Source organism: Tupaia chinensis, unplaced genomic scaffold (assembly GCF_000334495.1).
Source record: "Tupaia chinensis unplaced genomic scaffold, TupChi_1.0 Scaffold000211_1, whole genome shotgun sequence".
Lineage (NCBI taxonomy): Eukaryota > Metazoa > Chordata > Mammalia > Scandentia > Tupaiidae > Tupaia > Tupaia belangeri.
Window position 1 is genome coordinate 2,138,705 of NW_006159686.1, and position 18,717 is coordinate 2,157,421.

General features: G+C 56.6%; 1 protein-coding gene across 1 annotated transcript in view; it reads right to left on the reverse strand.

Annotated features, from left to right (window-relative positions):
* GLT1D1 (glycosyltransferase 1 domain containing 1) overlaps positions 1 to 18,717 on the reverse strand; it is a gene marked incomplete at its 5' end in the record, with an annotated part of 76,286 nt that overhangs the window by 3,359 nt on the left and 54,210 nt on the right. Inside the window, 3 exon segments of the mRNA XM_027771411.1 lie at positions 4,255 to 4,353; positions 8,445 to 8,565; positions 10,204 to 10,247. Coding sequence (XP_027627212.1) covers positions 4,255 to 4,353; positions 8,445 to 8,565; positions 10,204 to 10,247 — 264 coding nt within the window.

The window sequence follows — 18,717 nt, forward strand, 5'->3', positions numbered from 1 at the left end:
GCCGGTCCGCACGTGTGGCGGCGGCAGTGGCCTGTGGGAGAGGGGGGCCGAGCGTCTGCGTCCTCCAGGCTGGCTGGGGAAGCCTCTCCTCTCCCTCAGAGCGGACTCCCCTCTTCAGAGGAGTGAGCCCCTCCTGCTGGCGGTCTCCACTCTGCTGCCCTCGCCAAGCCAGCTCTGCAGCCTGCCCAGATTCAGGCCACGGGCGCTTCCCTTCGCCTTCCTCTGCCAATCGGGTCATTCCGCCCCCGTGGGGCTGTGGCCGGACAAGCGAGGCCAGTGGGCCTCGGACACAGCTCTCCCTTCTCCCCGGGAACGAGGCCTGACCCAGTGGTGGGAAGAACCACTGCAGGGGACTGCTGCCCAGAAAATGGCTGCTGTCTTCTCCAAACAGGGAGAGACAGAGAGATAGAGACAGAGGGAGGAGAGAGAAACAGAGGGAGAGAGACCTCCCACAGCCACGCGGGCCGTCACGAACGTCATCGGGACAGACGCAACAAACGCCCGCTTCTCCACGGCTGCTCCACGCTCTGGTCTTGTCTACCTTGCCCACGAAGCAGACAGAACATCCTGGCAAAATAAGTTTGAGCTACACTTTGGAAGTCTGACCCAGCGAGAGAATATAGATTAGCAGGTTCTATTAAATGTCAAATGGATTTTAATTCTGAAGCTATACAATGTAGCTATAAAACACCTAGGAAAATAGCTCGACTCTTTTCTTCTTCTTAAAAGGAGAAATAACAGGATTGCTGTGGTTATGAAAAAAATCAATGTTCGTGAGTCTGGAGGGCTTTACTTACATTGAAGTTTTGCAAGGGTGCGGTGTGTAAAAATAGAGATCATTTTGTCCCTGCCACGGGTAAATATGTTAATCACCTTTTTACAAAATATATCGGAAATACGCTTTTTCACTTGATTCAGTAAGCCTTCCTTACAAGCTCCCCAAAACAAACTTCCCTTCCCCGTTACCGCAGCAGACGGCCACGGCTCAGGGTCTTGCTTTCACCCACTCTCTGCGGAGGCAGCGGGGCTGGCTGGAGGACAGCTGGGACCACCATCAGCAGCTCGGACCGTTCCCAGGGCAGCAGGATGCCCCTGGCCCTCGGGGACCCTCTCTGAGAGCAGCTGGCTCGGCAAGGCGCATCTCTGGCTTCCACACCCCCTCAGCGGTAGCAGAGACTCGTTCCCAGTGGCTCTTCCCCAGGAGAGAGTCCAGAGGGGTTTCAGGGAAAAGGAAAACACACAAAGTTTTCTGCAACAGCAGGACACTTTGCAGCCGCTTGAACGACCTCCCATCATCTCAAATACAATGCATGGCCCTCCCCAGAGGTCCGCCTCTGTGGATACGGCCACATCCCTGCACCCAGCCACACTGCACCCCTAAAGCCCGGCTTGCCTTTCTCTGTAGGGTCTTCTGTGACCGTACAACCAGGGGCTTACGAAGACGCTTATTTTCTAGTCCGGCTTCTCCCAAGGCTGAAATCAAGGCGCTGGCTAGGCTAGGGCCCCGCCGGGAGCCTGGGCTCCACCTTCAGGCTCACGTGGTCACTGGTGGTTCCCCGCAGGTGTAGGACTGAGGCCCTTTCTCTTCTGGCTATCGTGGAGATCATGCCCAGCTCTGGGAGGCCGCCCAAAGTTCCTCGCCGGCGGTCCCCGAACTCCAAATTCTTCTGGCTTGAACCACTAGGTCTACGTCGAAAGAGCGCACGCGGTTAGGTCAGGCCTGTCCAGGTATCTTTCTATGTTTTTTTTCATTAGAGATATTTTTGTTATAGGGCACATGTGCTCATCAGAGAGAGACAGAGTGATAGAAAGCGAGAAATCACCTCCTGGGGGGAGGGCCATGCCACACGCAATGCCTTCTCTTCCATCCTCCTCTCTGGATTTTGGGCATGCACACACACATGCGCCTGGTGTGAGTTTCAAGCTGCCGAGTCTGAGACTTGAAGCACAGTCGACTACATGGGAGTCCAGTGACGCAACCCTTTTTCCATCTGCTGGTCCTGAGATAGCTTTCTTGATACATTCAGAGCCAACTGATCAGTAACTGTAACCACCCTGCACGTTGCACACGCAAGCCAGCGCTGGTGGCGCACACCAGGAAACCGAGCTCAGGAAGGCGCCCAGCCCTGCCCACCACACCCCTGCTTCCAGGCTCCTCTGATGGGGTTCCTCTCCACCTGCATTGTTCCCTCCCACGCACACCTCACGCTCCGTGGCCTCTCTCCACCAGCAATGTCTGTCCCCACGGGGGATCTCACCCTTCAGGGCCCCTCCCAGGCACAAGTGACGCGCCCCGTTGGTGGTCTCCCAGAAATGCCTTTGCATGAGTGACAGTGAGGGCTTGGCTCGGGCTCCGAGGATGCCGTGGAGACTCACGGGCTAGCTAACGGGCGCCTTCGGGCCTCAGTTTCCCCATCTGTCAGGCGCAGATGACGGGGCTTCCATCTCACATGACCGCTGTGAGTCAAGTGAGCCATCCATGCAAAGCCCTGGGAACAGGGACGGCCACAGGCAAACAGCAGAGAGAAGGGTCATGGTCTGAGTGTCGCCAAACTCATGCACTGACACCCTGGCCTTCAGGGCGTGGTGTCAGGAGGTGGGCCTTCGGAGGTGACTGGGTCAGGAGGGTGGGGCCCTCACCAATGGGACTTCTGCTCTTACAAAAGAGGCCCCCCAGAGTGCCCACGTGCATCCCTTTTACATGAAGATGGCCCTCTGAACCAGGACGCGGCCCGCCTAGACTCCGCTGGAGCCTGGATCCCGCATCTGGCTCTGATGTGGGAGGCCCGGGTTCGGTTCTGCAGACAGTTCACGAGGCAGCCTTCCTGTTTCCAGGGGACTGTTCTAGACCTTAGAAGGCCGGTGGTCCTTGGCGAATGACATGCTGGCTCCGACACGTTTAAAAACATATCTGAAATGAACCTTACCAATACCGGCAATAAACTAGCGGCCGATTTCAACTCCGTTTCTTAGTTGAGATTAAGATGACCATAGCCCGACTTATTTAAAATGCATGTTGTTTTCAAAGCCATAGCTCCTACTCTGCTGGAGAAATCTGATCGCGACCACAGAGCAGACAAAAGCAAACCACGTGTGCCGTGCCTGTCTCACGCACTTTTTAAAAGTGTGTGAAGACACGCCACCTCCCTCTGGTGAGACCAGAATATTCCACCTTTTTAAGCATCCTCCGTAGAACCACGTGGCTGTGTGGGAGTCACAATGAGACCGCACAGACTCTGAGCGCTACGTGATCTCGTCTGACAGCTCACACAGCATCAGTGTTGCAGAAATGACGGGGACAGACCACAGGCGTGACCGCGACTCGCAGATAAAACACTGTCGAGTACTGGGCCACACGGCAAGGTCTTATATCTAAAAAACGAAGGCACAGGCCCAGCCACTGTCCCTGCCCCAAGGGGAAGGGCTGTGGATGGAGGAAGGACAGGCAGAGAAAAGCTGGGTCAGGCAGATCCAGCACGGCCCCGAACCTTCTCTGCTCACTCTCTTACGGGGAGGCAGAGCCCGGCCTCAGCTGTGGAGACCTGTGGTTCCCACAAGCCTCTCCTGGCCCTCTCCGGGACCTCGGGCTCCTTCTGCCTGTAAAGCCCGGCAGGAGATAATGTCTTTGTTTAGGGCTTTTGCGTGCCCTGCGGCGATGGCACAAGGCTGCCCCCACTTTAAGGCCCTGTCGGCCACCGTGGCACATGCTGGACGCTGCCACTCATTGGACGGAGGCCACGTGGGAGGCCCAGGTTTGAATTCTGGCTCCCCCCGAAAGCCAGTCATGGTGCCTGTGGTTCCAGCTACTTGGGAGACTGAGGAGAGGAGACTGACACAGAAAACCTTTGTAACACCACACACACGCACACACACACGGGCACACACACAGACGTGTCCAGGGTTCCAAGCGCCCACAGGTACGGCAGGTTTCTGAAAGGAGCAGGTGACCTGCATTTCAGGGTGGTGTGGGCGGATGTCCATCCAGACACCGAGCGTAAGAAGCGACGTGACTCACACACCCCGTGGTCCTGCAGTGGCAGGGAACGGAACTCCCATCTGCCCTCTCTGGAGACAGCAGGGTCCTCCCAGGTACAGTGGCAGCTGGCCAGGTACCACGAGAGACAGCCGAGCTCCCCACGGGGCTGCCCCCGGCTGACGAGCACGCAGCCCCAGGAGAAGCCAGAAGCACAGCTGCTCTTGACGAAGTGAGGCTGAGAACCACCCAGTCGAGGCCAAGGCGACCACAGGCCTTACCTGAGGGTCTGAGAATAGCAGCCCCGTAGCCTCATGTGTCACCACAGCGGCGTTCCCAGGGATGTTCCTTGCCAGCACCGGAACCTCCAGATCCATTGCCTGCAGAGACAGGGGGCACTCACCAAGGAGGCTCTCAGGGGGCAGCCATGGGGGGGGGACTTCCATGCTCAACAAGACCCTGGGCCCCTCAGCCAGCACAGCTCGCCAGACAGCCAGCCTCAGCCCTGCGCCGTCAGCACACCTGTGAAATTCGTTACCTCTGGCATTTGGAAGTCCTGAGCTATGTCCTGTCGTAGTCTGTGTGACAATTACTGCCACGGCACCAAGGACCCCTCCAAATGTTCATCTGACATCGAGTCCCACTGGTGTCCCTGTAACTGCTGGAAGGGACGCGTTCACCAGAGACAGGGACAGGGAGAAAGCACCCTGGGTGTGGTGTGGTCACACCACAATCCCGTCTCCTGTTTCTCCATTCTGCTGGGATTTGAGGCACGCACACACGCCTGCGAATTTCTGCCGGGGTCAGGATCTGAACCTCAGTCGGCCACGTGGGCTCTGGCTCCCTGAACCCCTAGGCCGTGGGCAGTTCTATACATTTGCATTACCTGGTGAGCAGCTCGTTCCCCGCACAGACAGAGCAGAGGCTGCAAGGCCGGACCGCGCGTGTTGGCGATGCGGATGGAGAAGCGTGGGTCGGCCCCAGGTGCTCAGGAAGCAGCTCTGATCCCTGGGGGACGGGACTCGGTGCCTGCAGCCCACAGCCCGGCACACGCAGCAGCCAGACCACAGAGCCATGCCCGAGAGCACGGCTCCCCGGAAAGTGGGATTTCTCCGGCCCTCTCTGGCGTGTGCAGCCTGGCCTAGGGGTTTTTTAATCGGCCCTTCTCCTCCGAGGGGTCTGCTGCAGCCTCAGGGCTTCATGGGAGGAGCTCGGGCAGAGGGGACCAGGTCTGGTCTCTGCCATTCTCCCCGCTGGAAAAGACCTGCAGCCCCTCCTGCCAGGCTCTCCGCCATGAAGTGCCAGCCAGCTCTCCTGGCAGTGCCGTCTCCCCTCCAGTGCCACTTCACTGACAGCGGCCCCGGGCTGCCGCGGCTCAGGGCCACAGTCCGGGCGGCGCCAGCACAGATGCGTCCTCTTACACGTGCGTCTGGAGGCCCGGTGCTGAGGCTGCGGCTGTGGCCGGGTTGGCTCCTTCTAAAGGCAGCGAGAGAAGGCTGTGCTCGGGCTCCCGAGAGGGTCAAGAGGGTCGTTCCCCTGTCTTCACATCATAGTCCTCCCGCTCCCTGCGTCCATGCCCGAATTTCCTCTTAGAAACGCATCCTCGCTGGGTTGGGGCCCATCCCAATGATCTCGGTTCTTAAAAATTATATATTCATTTCCATGGGAAAGAGAAAAGAGAAAGAGACAGAGAGACAGGCGCCCGAGAGGGTCTCCACACCTGCTCGCTCTCGCCTCCTCAGGGGTCCGCTCCGGGACCAGGACGAGTGAAGGTCGGAACACGCGAAGGGCCAGCCCTCCGTCTGAACCACCTGGCTTCTAACTCCCCAGAGATGGGCTCCCAGGCCTCCCGCCTGGTGCCGCAGCCGCCGCCGGAGCGCGAAGGCCTCTGCAGCTCCTGTGCTGTTTTCCGCAGCCCATGAAGGCTGGCGCTGCGGGGCACCCTCGGCCGCCCACTGCAGGGCCCACCCCACGCAGGGAAGCCCCGTCTTCGTCTTCGAGGGGGGCGCCACCCACTGTGGATGGGCTGCCGAGCTTCAAGGCCACCCTGCCGCACCCCAGGGCTGCTTTCTTGCAGAGAGGTCTGGCTGCATTTCCAGGTGAGCCTGGGCGTGTCTAGCCACAGGTCGCTGCTCCTCACGTGGGAGGTCACTGGTCAACATGGGCATCGCTGGGGCTACCGTGCTTCTCAGAGGGTTTGCCAAGGACAGGAAAATGCTCCCCTCCCTGCAGCTAGCCTCGTTCTCATTACTCACAGCGGGTGAGGCACAGCATGGCCACCCCCTCGTACACGCCTCGGAACCAGTCACGGTCACAATGACACTAGTCCTGTCTGTGGAAAGCCCTGACGGGGACGGTTCTTCCAGCACTAGGACCAGGGCTTGCAGGCTAGGAGGCAGGCGTCTCCCTCCGCTCCTTGTTTTACAGTACCCGGCCTTCTCAGGGCTGGACGGCAAAGCAGCACTTTGGGGACTGACCCGCATGGAAGGAGGTCCCCGCCCGGAGAGCTCTCCGAGCAGGGGCACACGCCAGCCGTGCCTGGTGCTGCTGGGGCTGGGGTGCTCGCCTCTGTCTCTGTCTCTTTGTCTTTCTCGTGCATGCAAAAATAAATATATAAAAAGTATTTTAAACTCATAAAAATAGGGCCTTCTTTTCTCCCTGGCAATGAAAACTTTGGCCTGGAGGGCAGTGGCATATTCTGGGATAGGGAGGAGAGCTTAATTAGAAAGACTGGGCTGAGGAAGTAAGTTCTTATATTCTTTTAATGTGACTCAGTGCAGAATTCAACGTGAATGTTCACCCTGCGGCCCAGGCATCCGGCTGATGTTTGATTTCTGTGTTTATCAGCAAATGGGATTTTTATGCGCTTCCCTGTGAAAATACAGCTAATTCCGAAAGGTCAGAAGGTCACTTCCTTCCAGAGTGCTATGCATTTATTCCATGATTAACCACTTGGGTTGTTTGAATTGATTCTAATGAAATGCACCCTCGCCACTCCTCGAAAATCAGTTTCATTCAAAACCCTTCGCCTAAAGGTTATTTTGGAGTTTTCAAAAGGAACCGAGTCCACATTCTGAGGCAGTCGGAATTGCCAACAGCTGCCTCCCCTTTGAAGTGAATGAGGGTTGACAGCGATTCCTCTGCAGCCAACTGCTCTGTGCCTTCAGAAACCACTCCTGGCTTCTGCCCTACCTTTCCCGGGAGGTTGAAAAAACATGTGTATTTACATACAAAGGAGCCACCCACAGCAGCCCAGCCCCACCTGGACCTGAGGACGCCCGTCTCTAGAGCCAGCGCTAAGAGCCCGGAGAGCAGAGGCTGACTGCAGCCGGAGCATGGGTGGGGTGACAGGGGCGGGCTGCACGCTGCAGACCCAGCTGGGCCCACAGGTATCGGGGAGCAGCTCCCACTACCTCCCCCAGGGTTTTGGTTTTGGGGAGGTTTATGTTGCGGTTTTGCTTTCCTAAATGATGCCAGAATAGGAGAAAATGCTAGGCACGGAGCGTAACTCATTTCTTATATTTAGAGAGAGGATTTTTTTTCTCCTTTATTTATTTATTTAAGGTTTTTGTCTCAGGGCACATGGGCTCACCAGAGAGAGAGAGAAAGAGACAGTGAGAGAGAAAGTGAGAAATCACCCCAGGGGGGATGGCCATGGCGAAACCTATCCTCCTTCCGGGATCTCGGGCACACGCCTATTCGCACCTGGTGTGATTTTCAGGCCACCGGATTCAGGGCTTGAACTGCCTCAGCCAGGTGGAAGCCCAGTGATGTGACCACAATGCCATCTGCTGGCTACCTTATTTATATTTTTAATTAATTAAAGAGGGAGAGAGAGCGAGAGGAAAACCAGCCCCGCTAGCTACGGTCTTTATCCCGCGATTCCCTTTTCGTCTCCAGGGCCAGGACCGCAGGTGCACACATGCCCACGTGCACCAGGAGGCGTGGGGACATGAACCCCAAACCTTTTCTTCTGACCTCGGCATTTCAGAGACAGCAGGCGCCCTCACAGAGCAGAACGCTGGTGACGAGGTCAGGCCCACCCGCTCCCCACCCTCCCGACCCCAGCACCTGTCACCGCTCCCCTAGAATTGCCAACCCAGCCCCACCCCATCTCCGGCCACATGAGGACATCCATCCCCTTCCCCTCCCTGAAATGCTGGAATCATAGAACGTGAGAACGGGCGGAGAGAGCAGCGCACGCAGGCTTCTTGCAGAATCACGCCTCACCCCATTTCCTGTCCCAGAGCTGTCACAGCCTCAGCTGCCTTCCCGCCAAGGACACGAGAGGGGCAGAGGCAAGGCTGGCCAGGAGACGTAGCAGTGGGACACGAAATGGCAGGTCTGCTTCAGCAGTGTTTGAAACGCCAAAGGGAATCAGAACTTTATTGACAAGACGTCAGCTCCGTAAGCAGAAGAGGAGTGAGGGGCCCTGTCCCACCCCACTCCCGACCTCCCGTTCCCAGAGCACCTCCAGAATGGCCGCCGACATGCCTTCGGAGACCGAGCAGTTCACCACCGCGAAGCAGTTCTTCATGGCCGCGTGGAGGTCTTCCTGAGCCATCTCCCCGAGCAGGCGTACCCCGGCGGCCCTGAAACGGCACCCAACAGGACGGTGAGTTGGCTAGGGCCTCCGAGGGAGTGAGAGGGAGCAGTCCAGAGTCCGGGGGAATCGCACAGACCAGGGAGTGGGCGCTAGGACACGGGTTCAGTGGGGCAGACCGTGCAGGGGACACGCAGTGCGGACCACGCAGGGTACGATCCGCACAGTCCTGTCGTGGTGGGTGGAGGATCCCTGCTGGGCCTGGATTCTGCTTCCGATTCACTCCACAAGGAGATCAGCTCTCACACCCTGGGGAGCCGGCCTAGGCTTTATCCACTTTCTCAGTGTGGTTTGGGAAGAGCAGTTTTCTTTCTTTCCTTTTAAAATTGCCAGAGCACATGTGACTCACTAGCAAGTGCCCCCAGTGGGGCGTGGTCACAGCCCCTTCTCTGCTCTCTGCCCTGTCAGGGCTCGGGGCACGTGCGGGCACACGCCCAGCATGCTCTGCAAGTCGCCAGGGTCAGGCTGGGAGCTGGGGTCATGGACGTCAGGCCACAGGGCTGGCCCAGAGACATTTTTCTGTCATCCCCCGTGGGAGATGGCCACACCGCACTCCTTCATCACTGTCTCCTTGAGAAACATGCCAGGCATTTCTTAAGCTGCTGGCCTGGGACTTGAACCAGGTGGCTCCATGGCCACTTGGTCACCTTAGGGCTGGGGATCACGGGCCAAGGATGGCAGGGCAGAGACAGAAAGAGCCGTGGCTCCGGAAGCCTAGAGGAGTATCCACTGCGCTCTGTGCGGGACCTTGGGCCCCGCCTGGCTAATCGGGTTCGAACCCTGACCCCCAGTGACGAAGGACACACCTGTGCGTGCATGCCCCGGAGCCCGACAGGAGGGAGAGATGCTGAGAAACATGGCTGCAGGGTGCCTGGGTGCGCTGGGGGGCACTCTCCCTGCCCCTTGGGCACGTACTCTAGGATAAGTGGGACGGACAAGTGTTGGCCCTGGCCAGCAACCTCCAGACTTCTCATGTGACCACGTCAACCCAGCGTGTTTAAGCCTGGGCGGCTGGGCCCCTCTCCTGACAGACAAACGCGACTCTAACAAATATTCCAATAAATGACTCTCCCAGAGGGCGCCGGCCACGTGCACCCTCGTCAGCAAGCCCATGAGGGACCTCTCCTCATTCTACCAAGCGCTTGGCATTTAAGGCTTTCCCGTCGTGGGGCCAGCGGACAGCGCTGGTTACGGCGCTGGGATCTGAGGCCCACCGCGATTCTGGCCCAGGACCTCATGGCTTGAAACTCACGCCAGGCACAGGAGCATGCATGGCCAAGAGCCTGGGAGGAGAAGGGATTGCAGTGTGGCCATCCCCCGGAGGTGAGGTCTCACTTTCCGTCTGTCTCTGTCTCTCTAGCTGGTGAGCACAGGCACCCTAAGGCAAAATCCTTTCTGAAGGAAGGGCTTTTCCCGTCTCTGTCAGCATGATCCCTGAGGGCTGTCATCTCGAAGCGAGTTCCACCCGCGTCTCCCTGGTGACGTCAGGCTGTACCAGGCTCCCGGGAGCCGGGACTGGCCTGGAGGACGGGAGCTCGTCAAAGGAGATGGTGGGTGCAGAGCCCGGGACTGGGCTTACGGAGCCCTCGGGTCTCCCCTTCCGTGCTGGCCGCCCTCCTGCCCTTACCTTCTCACTCTGGCCTTCACTTCCCTTGTAAACACGGGGTCGACCTGGAAAGAGACGGAGTGAGCTTCGGGGGCAGCCGGGCTGAACCTCTGGCTCCAGATGCACACAGCGGCAGCGGCCGTCTCGGCGCTCCGAGAGGGCGGGGACGGAGACGTAGGAAGAGAGGCTGCTGCGTGCAGGGGTCCAGTAGCCACGTCGGAGGAGAGACGGGGACAGGCTCAAAGGAAAGGCAAGGGGACTCCAGGAAGTCCGTGCAAAAACCGGAACTACAGCGTGAGCGTTTTCTGTGCAGAAACGCTTGGCAATCACACGCTTGCTTCCCTCTTAGGCATTTCCCATGAGCTCTCGGAAGCCCCAGGTACACGCGTGCACCGCAGTGTGCGTGTGCTCCCGGTACATGCGTGCTCCTGTAAGCGGCACCCTGGTTCCGGGTTTGTTCGCGCGTGGGGGTGCCAGACCTTCCGTCACCCCAGGTTTTGAAACAGGCTCATTCTGGCCCCGAGGCCATCCAGGACTACACAGCCCCGCTGCGAGGCTCCGCTCCAGCGCCAGCGACGTGGACGATGGAGCATGTGCATCGCGTGCTCGAGCCGGAGCTGAACTGGGAGGAGCGAGGCAGGGTTTCGGACGGGCACGGCAGGGCTGATGCTTCATTCCGAGCGGGGAGCTCCTCGGAAACAGTTTTAAGGCCAAGAACATGATCTCGGCCAGTGAAGGCATGAACAACCCACGTTTGGCCATGCAGCCGCGTATTCCACCGCCACGGAAGGAAGGAGGGAAGGAAGGAGGTACTGAGCTCTGCCCCGGCCCGCACCGCCTCTGGGGCGCGGGGGAGGGGGAGGCTCTGTCACAGGCGAGCCCGGGAGACGGGGTAACTAGTGGTTACCGGGGCCCCGGGAGCTATCAGGGGCTCCTGGGGAGAGGAATGGAAACTGACTGCCTGAGGGCTGTGGGTGCCCTCGTGGGATGAGGGGAATGTTCCAGAACTAGAAGGCAGGAGGGTGGCAAAGCTCTGTGAATGCACTAGAACTGGCGGACCGTCTGGCTTAAAGTGGTGGCTTTTACAGCATTGGTTTTCTTACGCATTGACCAGTGGGGGCATCCGTGTTTGACGGGTATGACCAGCCAGGACCCTCCTGCCCCAGCCCCCAGGCAGTTAGGGCTATAGGTACGTGCCACCACACCCGGCCCGTTCCGACTGGGACGGAAACCAAGCTGAGGCCTCCCACACAGCCTCACCTCCTGTGACAACCTGCAGCACTGTTTTATTTCGCTTACACAAAACCCAACTGCAGCCTTCTAGAATGTTACCGTTTTGGTTGAATGACTGATGAGGACGACGGAGCAAGGGCAGGAGAGACAGGCTCTGCGACCCACACGCAGACTCAGCCGACACCGACCTCAGACACGTGCCTGGACACCAGCGTGCTCACAGAGGCCCAAGGATGGCCCAGGGCCTCTCCTGTGGTCCCGCCCCGGCCCCCGCCCCCAAGTGCCTTTCCCTGCTGTCCCTAAGCCTGGGTTCCGCTCCATTTCACACGCAGCAGCAGCGCATCCTCAAGACCGGTCTGTCCCATTGCATTCCTGGGCATCGATACATGTTTGCTGAATTAATGCAAAACATTTTCAAACTCACCTGCTATACCAGGAAATCGTACCGCTTGACGACAGGCTATGTGGTTTTATCATTATCGTTATTATTATTACTAGTATTAATCTGTTAAAGAATTATTTATGTAATTTTATTATTATTATCCTTCAATTTGACCAGAAAGAGAAAGCGAAAGCAAGCTGCCAGGTCCAGGAATCAAACTGCGGTCAGCCATGTGGGAGTCCAGCGCCTTAGCGGCCCTGCCACGTGCCAGCCCCCAGGCCATGTGTTTTGAGCAAACCGAAAGCATGGCTGTTTAGAGGCCAGAGGGATGGGCGCTTCCGCCCCAGCAGAGGTCTGCAACAGACAGCCAAGGCCGGCCCGGCCATGAGGCTCACGCCTCGCCACGTTCACGGACCTCCGGCCTCGGTCTGCTCCTCTGTAAGAGAACAGTGAGAAGGCTCGCGATCACTGGGAGGGATCAGTGAGTCCAGATGCATCGTGTGCTCAGACTGCCTGGGTCACAGCAATGCTGCACGAGGGGTGAAGAGAACGTTACCCGTGGGATCCTTCTAGAAGGGTGGAGAGCGAGAGCTACTGGGTGCTCCGCAGTGCGACATACCTGTAAGCTGACTCTCAAATGACCTTCCCAACGGTACTGCACACCCTTCGCTTTGCAGGGTCACAGGGGAAGAGAGCACTGGACGGCCACTGGGCGGCTCTCTGTAGAGGGAGCTGCCACTTTCTTGACTGAGGGACCTCCCAGAATCCTGTCTGCACAGTGGCCTCTGCCCAGGTGGGTTTCCTTTCAGGTACCCAGAGGCCCCTCTGAGACTCTCTCTCACCTGCCCAGCCTTCTTAGCCAAGTGCAAACTCTTCAACGCAACAACCCACAGAGGACGGCTTGGCCCCTCGTAATCCATCCACTGGTGTTACCGACTAGGCACAAGATTTGAAAACAGCTGAAAAAAAGACTTTAATTTATACAAGTGTAACACACAGTTCTAAACATTTCTCCAAAGACACGGGCTGAGGAGGGTGCGAGCACGTCTTATTAACACAGTGTCTGCAGTCTTCTCCCAGCTGTTTCCCTGATGCGCGAGGAGTGGAAACAGACTCAGTTTCTGTTCTCATTTACACCTTCCCAGCGGGTACTGTGAGTTACGAACCAAGCTGGTCTAAAGAATATGACCACTTCCCAATATTTGTATGATGCTGACTGAAATGATGCTGTTTTTCTAGAAACTTGGTTTCCATCTTTTCTGGACAAATAGTTTCCTGTTTGTGTTGAAAGCAAATCTTTCAGAGATTTACCCCAAGGGCCTAGTAATATCAAACGTATTTATGTCCCTGGGGTCACTACTACACCCAAACTGTGTTGGCCTTCAGCAAGTTTGGAGATGTGTAAAGATACACAGGAAGCTTGAAATTATTCCTAGAGATAGCTTCACGTAACTCATAGCCACACACAATGTATTGCTGCTATTTAGTAATCTTACTGGCCCCTCGCTCGCTGCCAACCTATGTGAAGCCCTCTACGTGCGTGGATTTCTTACAATCTTGTCAGCACTTCCCCCTTTTACACAGAAGGGAGAGGCCAGGAGGTTGTGCAGCTTCACAGGGGGTGTGGCCAGACACTAACAGGCCAGGATCCTGAAAACCACACTCTTCAGCGTCTCTGATTTCTGTTCACAGCATTTCATTAAACACCCCATCAAAAGCTCCAGGGGACTCTGGAGCAGCCACCTGCCCATTTCCTCACCTGCTAAACCCATCTGTACCTAACTGTCTTCCCCACCCCATCTCCACTACGATGTCAGACCCTGTCCCCAAACTCTAGTCACCCTCCAAGGAAGCACTTTCTCATCATACCTCCCCCCAAAACTGTCTCACACCTCCTAGCACACAGAGGCCTCTCTCTCTCTTTTTGTTTTTTAAAGAGGTATTTTTGCTATAGGATGCATGCACTCACTGGAGAGACAGAGAGAGACAAAGTGAGAAATCATCCCCCAGGGAGGATGGCCACACTGCAATCCCTTCTCCATTCTCCTCTCTGGATCTTGGGCACACACGTATGCACACCCAGCATGAGTTTCAAGCCTCTGGGTCTAAGACCTCACCTGCTAAACCCATCTGTACCTAACTGTCTTCCCCACCCCATCTCCACTACGATGTCAGACCCTGTCCCCAAACTCTAGTCACCCTCCAAGGAAGCACTTTCTCATCATACCTCCCCCCAAAACTGTCTCACACCTCCTAGCACACAGAGGCCTCTCTCTCTCTTTTTGTTTTTTAAAGAGGTATTTTTGCTATAGGATGCATGCACTCACTGGAGAGACAGAGAGAGACAAAGTGAGAAATCATCCCCCAGGGAGGATGGCCACACTGCAATCCCTTCTCCATTCTCCTCTCTGGATCTTGGGCACACACGTATGCACACCCAGCATGAGTTTCAAGCCTCTGGGTCTAAGACTTGAACCATGGTCGGCCACGTGGGAGTCTGGCGACATAATCGTTATGACGTCTGCTGGCCCCTAGGCCTCCGCTCTTAGTGCTGTCCATGTGTACTGGCGTTTCCCTCCCAAGGCCACCCTAGTGCTCTGCACAGGGCTCTACCCTGATGATGTTTGTTCAATGAATAATTTCCAGCTGACCTGCCTTGCCATTTCTCATTTCCAATTCTTTTGGTTGAAATCATCCCACACAACTGAATTACAGTCTGACCTTAGCATCCTGTAATGGAGAGTAAACAGCCCAGTAAGAGCCTTCTTTGGGCTCTACTTACGAATTTCCAAATTAGTGTTTTATTTCCAATGCTTAGTCTGAAGTTCCTCTCGCTCTAACATTATTAGCATAACTCCACCACCATGATTAGCTACTTAGGAAAAGATCGTTTGCTAAGGAAAAAAAATGCGTTTTTGTAAGACTGCTAAAATACCTAGTACTTCAACCAGAATTTAACTAGAGGTATAACAGCAACTTTAAACCAGAGACTGCATCAAGTTTTCTCGGATTTGATTTCCTCCTCAGTTCATTTTCAGATCCCTTAGAGAAGCCAAGTGGAACAAAACAGAGGATAAAGGAAAAAGGAGGGGGGTATTTTTATTTAATGGAAGCACATGTTACGAAATTTTAAAAGGCAAACATCGTGAGCTGCAAAGAAAATTCTCATTTCCTCCTTCCGAGTGTATCTGCTTTCTAGCAGAATGCTCTGTTTCGACTCCCAGGCTCCAGAGAGTAGTCTCCGATATAAGAAGCTAGAGTGGGAAGTCACTGAGCTGTCACCCAGACTGGATGTCCACACCACACTCCCCCAAGAGCCCAGAAAACACACTCGCACGCCTCGCCGCACACAGGGCCAAGTGCTTCGCGGTACTGGCTGAGCTGAGCTCACAGGAGCTTCCACAGGAAATCAAAGCCAAACTCCGCCCTCAGCTAGAACAAACTCGTAGCCAAAGCAGGAAGAAATCACTGCAGAAGAGGGCGTTGCAGTGAACCGCCCTGATGCTCCGGCGAGCCAGACGGCATTCTGGGCACGGCAGTTAACACACTAAAGTCTCACCACAATGTGGGGCAGGTGGTGTTATCTTGGACACCCCCCTTTACAGATGGGGCAACTGAGGCGCAGAGCAGCTGCGGTAGCTGGCTCCGGAGCCCACGGCATGCATCCAACCTGCAGAACTGTTCTTTCCACGCCACGGTTAGCTGGGGGCGGGGTGCTCAGTTACCGGCCACTGATAGTGATGAGTGATACGTGATTCTCCTGTGGGACTGGGACCTGCTTTGCAAAAAAGCTCGTGCTAGGAATTACCACAAAAATAAAAAATAAATGTAGGTATGGCATCTAAAAAATAAGGAACACACAGCATCAAGGATTTTTCTTAAAGACATCTTTGCTATAGGGCAAGTGCGCTTGCCAGAGAGACAGAGACAGAAAGTGAGAAATCACCCCCCGGAGGGATGGCCATGCTGCAGTCCCTTCTCTAGTCTCCTCTCAGAAGAAGCACCCAGTGTGTTTCAAGCCGCCGGGTCCAGGATTTGAACTGCAGTCGACTGCGTGGGAGTCCAGTGACAGAACCATACCATCCGCTGGTCCCACAGCATCAGCAGTTTTTTTAGGCAAGCCAAGAACATGGACTCCACTCTACTGGAGTAGCATGGACAGACACCAGCGAAGAAGCAGAGCGATGATACCCACACGGAGCTGGGTGACAGGCTCTGGGCTGGGTAACCCAGTTCAGAACAGACCTGCACGGTCTTTGGAAAGCTCATGGAAAATCGGGCTGGGTAGGTACAGGTATAGACCCGCACGGTCTTCGGAAAGCTCATGGGAAATGCACATTATGAAAACGCTACAACGGGTCTGAATTCTTTTCACTAAAATAAACGTGTACATTAATTCCACTATTTTACAAACGTCTCGAAGTCCTTTTGTAGATGTAACTGACCGAGATGTAGATAGAGAAATCCAACCCTCCTATGAAGTCCCGCTCGTGGCCGCCGTCCCATGTCAGCAGTCCACACTGGCTATGCTGGGGGACGGCGTTACCCCAGCTTCACGGACGGGGAGCACTTTCCCTGCTAAGAGTGCGCTATTCCCATTTCCCGGAAAACGACCTTCTCGGTGCCCAGACCCAACACGATGTGCCCCTTTCTTGACCCAGAAAAAGCATCCGGTCCTCTTGTCGATTTTTCTTTTTATTTGAGAGAGCTTTTCGCTATCAGGCACATGCACTTGACAGAGACATGGAGAGACAGAAAGTGCGAAATCACCCCCAGGGGCATGGCCATGCCACAACCCCTTCTCCTCCATTCTCCTCTCGGGACTTCGGGCATGCATGCCCATGCACCTGGCATGAGTTTTAAGCTGCCAGGTCCGGGACTCAAACCACAGTTGACTACGTGGGAGTCCAGTGGCGTAAGCATGGCACCAGCTGCCGGTCCGCTTTGTTGGTTTTAACAACTGGCAATCCACATCTGCCGCCACGAGCATTCTGCTGGTTTCGTCTGACTGCTCGACACCCACTTCACCTCTGCCTCAGCCCCGCTTTGGGATCTGCCTCACCTCCTCCCAGAGACACAGGCTAGTGAGGCAGGGTCAGTGCCTGGTCCTCTCTCCACAAGGGCAGATGTGACCCCTGCTGGACAATCTGACACCCTCTCCTGGACCCGAACCCTTAACCCGGAGCAGATGAGGCCAACTAAGAAACGGGCCCGTTTTCCCCAGGGTGGCCTCTTGGGAAAGCTCTCCTCGCCAACACCCTTGCCTCTGGGAGACTGGGTGTCCTTGTCTGCAGGAGCCGTGAGCAGTCCTAGCAGAGCACCAGGCCAAATGCGAACGGGCCAGACCACGTGCTTACGAACGGCTTCGCTCAGCCTGAGCGGAGGATGCGCCCCCTCTCCTGCAGGGTTTTAATTACAGATGGCGGAGTGTCTGGTGGGAGAGGTGCTTCAGAGTCACTCATAATTTACGGCCATGAACTAAAGGGCTCTCAGAGCATCAGCCTTTACATCAGGGGCCGGGTCCTCGGCTGAAGAGTTGCTTCTCCGAGCTACGGGCTCATCACCTGGGCTGCTCACTGCTGCATGTCCTCTGCCCCACAGACCGGGGCTACAGATGCAGGTGGGCGTGAGTGAGGGGGCTTCCACGGGCATGTCTGAGGCTGGCCTTTGCCCAGCAAGGCGTACTGGGTTAGCCTAGAGAGGGGAGGAAGGGCCCCGGGAATCACAGAGGTGTAAAGTTCCCTCGTCACTGAGGCCCATGGGGCCTGCGGCCAGCCCCAGTCCATCATGTGTCCCCTAGCCTGTCCCTCGTCACTGAGGCCCACCGGACCCATGGTCAGGCCCAGTTCATCATGTGTCCCCTAGCCTGTCCCTCGTCACTGAGGCCCACCGGACCCATGGTCAGGCCCAGTTCATCATGTGTCCCCTAGCCTGTCCCTCGTCACTGAGGCCCACCGGACCCATGGTCAGGCCCTAGTCCATCATGTGTCCCCTAGTCTGTCCCTTGTCACTGAGGCCCACCAGGCCCATGCCAGCCCAGTCCTCATGTGTCCCCTAGTCCTGGAGGGCCGCTTCCTGGCCCACAGCTCCTTAGGCAATGTCACAGCTGTTCTTGCTCAAAACTCCTTCCAGGAGCTAAAAAATAAAACGAAACAGAGCTGCATCTTGTAGGGTACACAAGGCCCACAGCACGCATGTGTTGGTGTGTGCATGTATACGCACACCACTGGGCTGGCTGTCGGTACTTAACGATAAAGGCCTTCCACGTTGTCATGTTCACAGATACCACGCCCCCACAAGGCCCCCGAGCGTGGCTTCCACTGGAGATGCACACGCAGGCCTGCTCTCGCGGCAAAGGCTGTGGTGGAACTGCCCTGCCCGGCCAGTGCCAGGACAGCTCACCGCTGGCTCCACCCTCCCCTGCTGCCTCCCAGCCAGAGCCTAAAGGACAGTCAGACGAGGACAGAGAGATGCTTTGTACACTCGCTGTTCTTCCAAAAGCAGGCGAAGGTGAGAGAGGAGGTGTGGGCCCAGGAAGAAATGGGAAAGACGGTGAGGGAGAAGGGGCCGGGAGGGAAGCCATTCCTAGCCGCTTCGCGGAACCGAGGGCCCGCCTCGAAGGTGATTGCTTACGAAGCCACGGGGAACCGCGCGGCCCGGTCTTTGCCTGCAGGCGGAGCACAGGACTGTCCCTGTCGAGAGGAGCCCAGGAAGCCCTTGTGCCAGCGGCTCCTCCTCCTCCTCGCCACCCGCCCGCTAGACTGCTCTGGAAACAGGTCCCTGTCACACAGTGAGTTCGCGACCTCACTGCGGGCTTCCTGGGAGCGGACCCGACCACTCTCACTGTGCAGACGGCTCTCCCAGGCACTGGGCTCGGAACGGCTGCCAGCAGGCGCGGAGGCGGGGGACCCAGCGGGCCC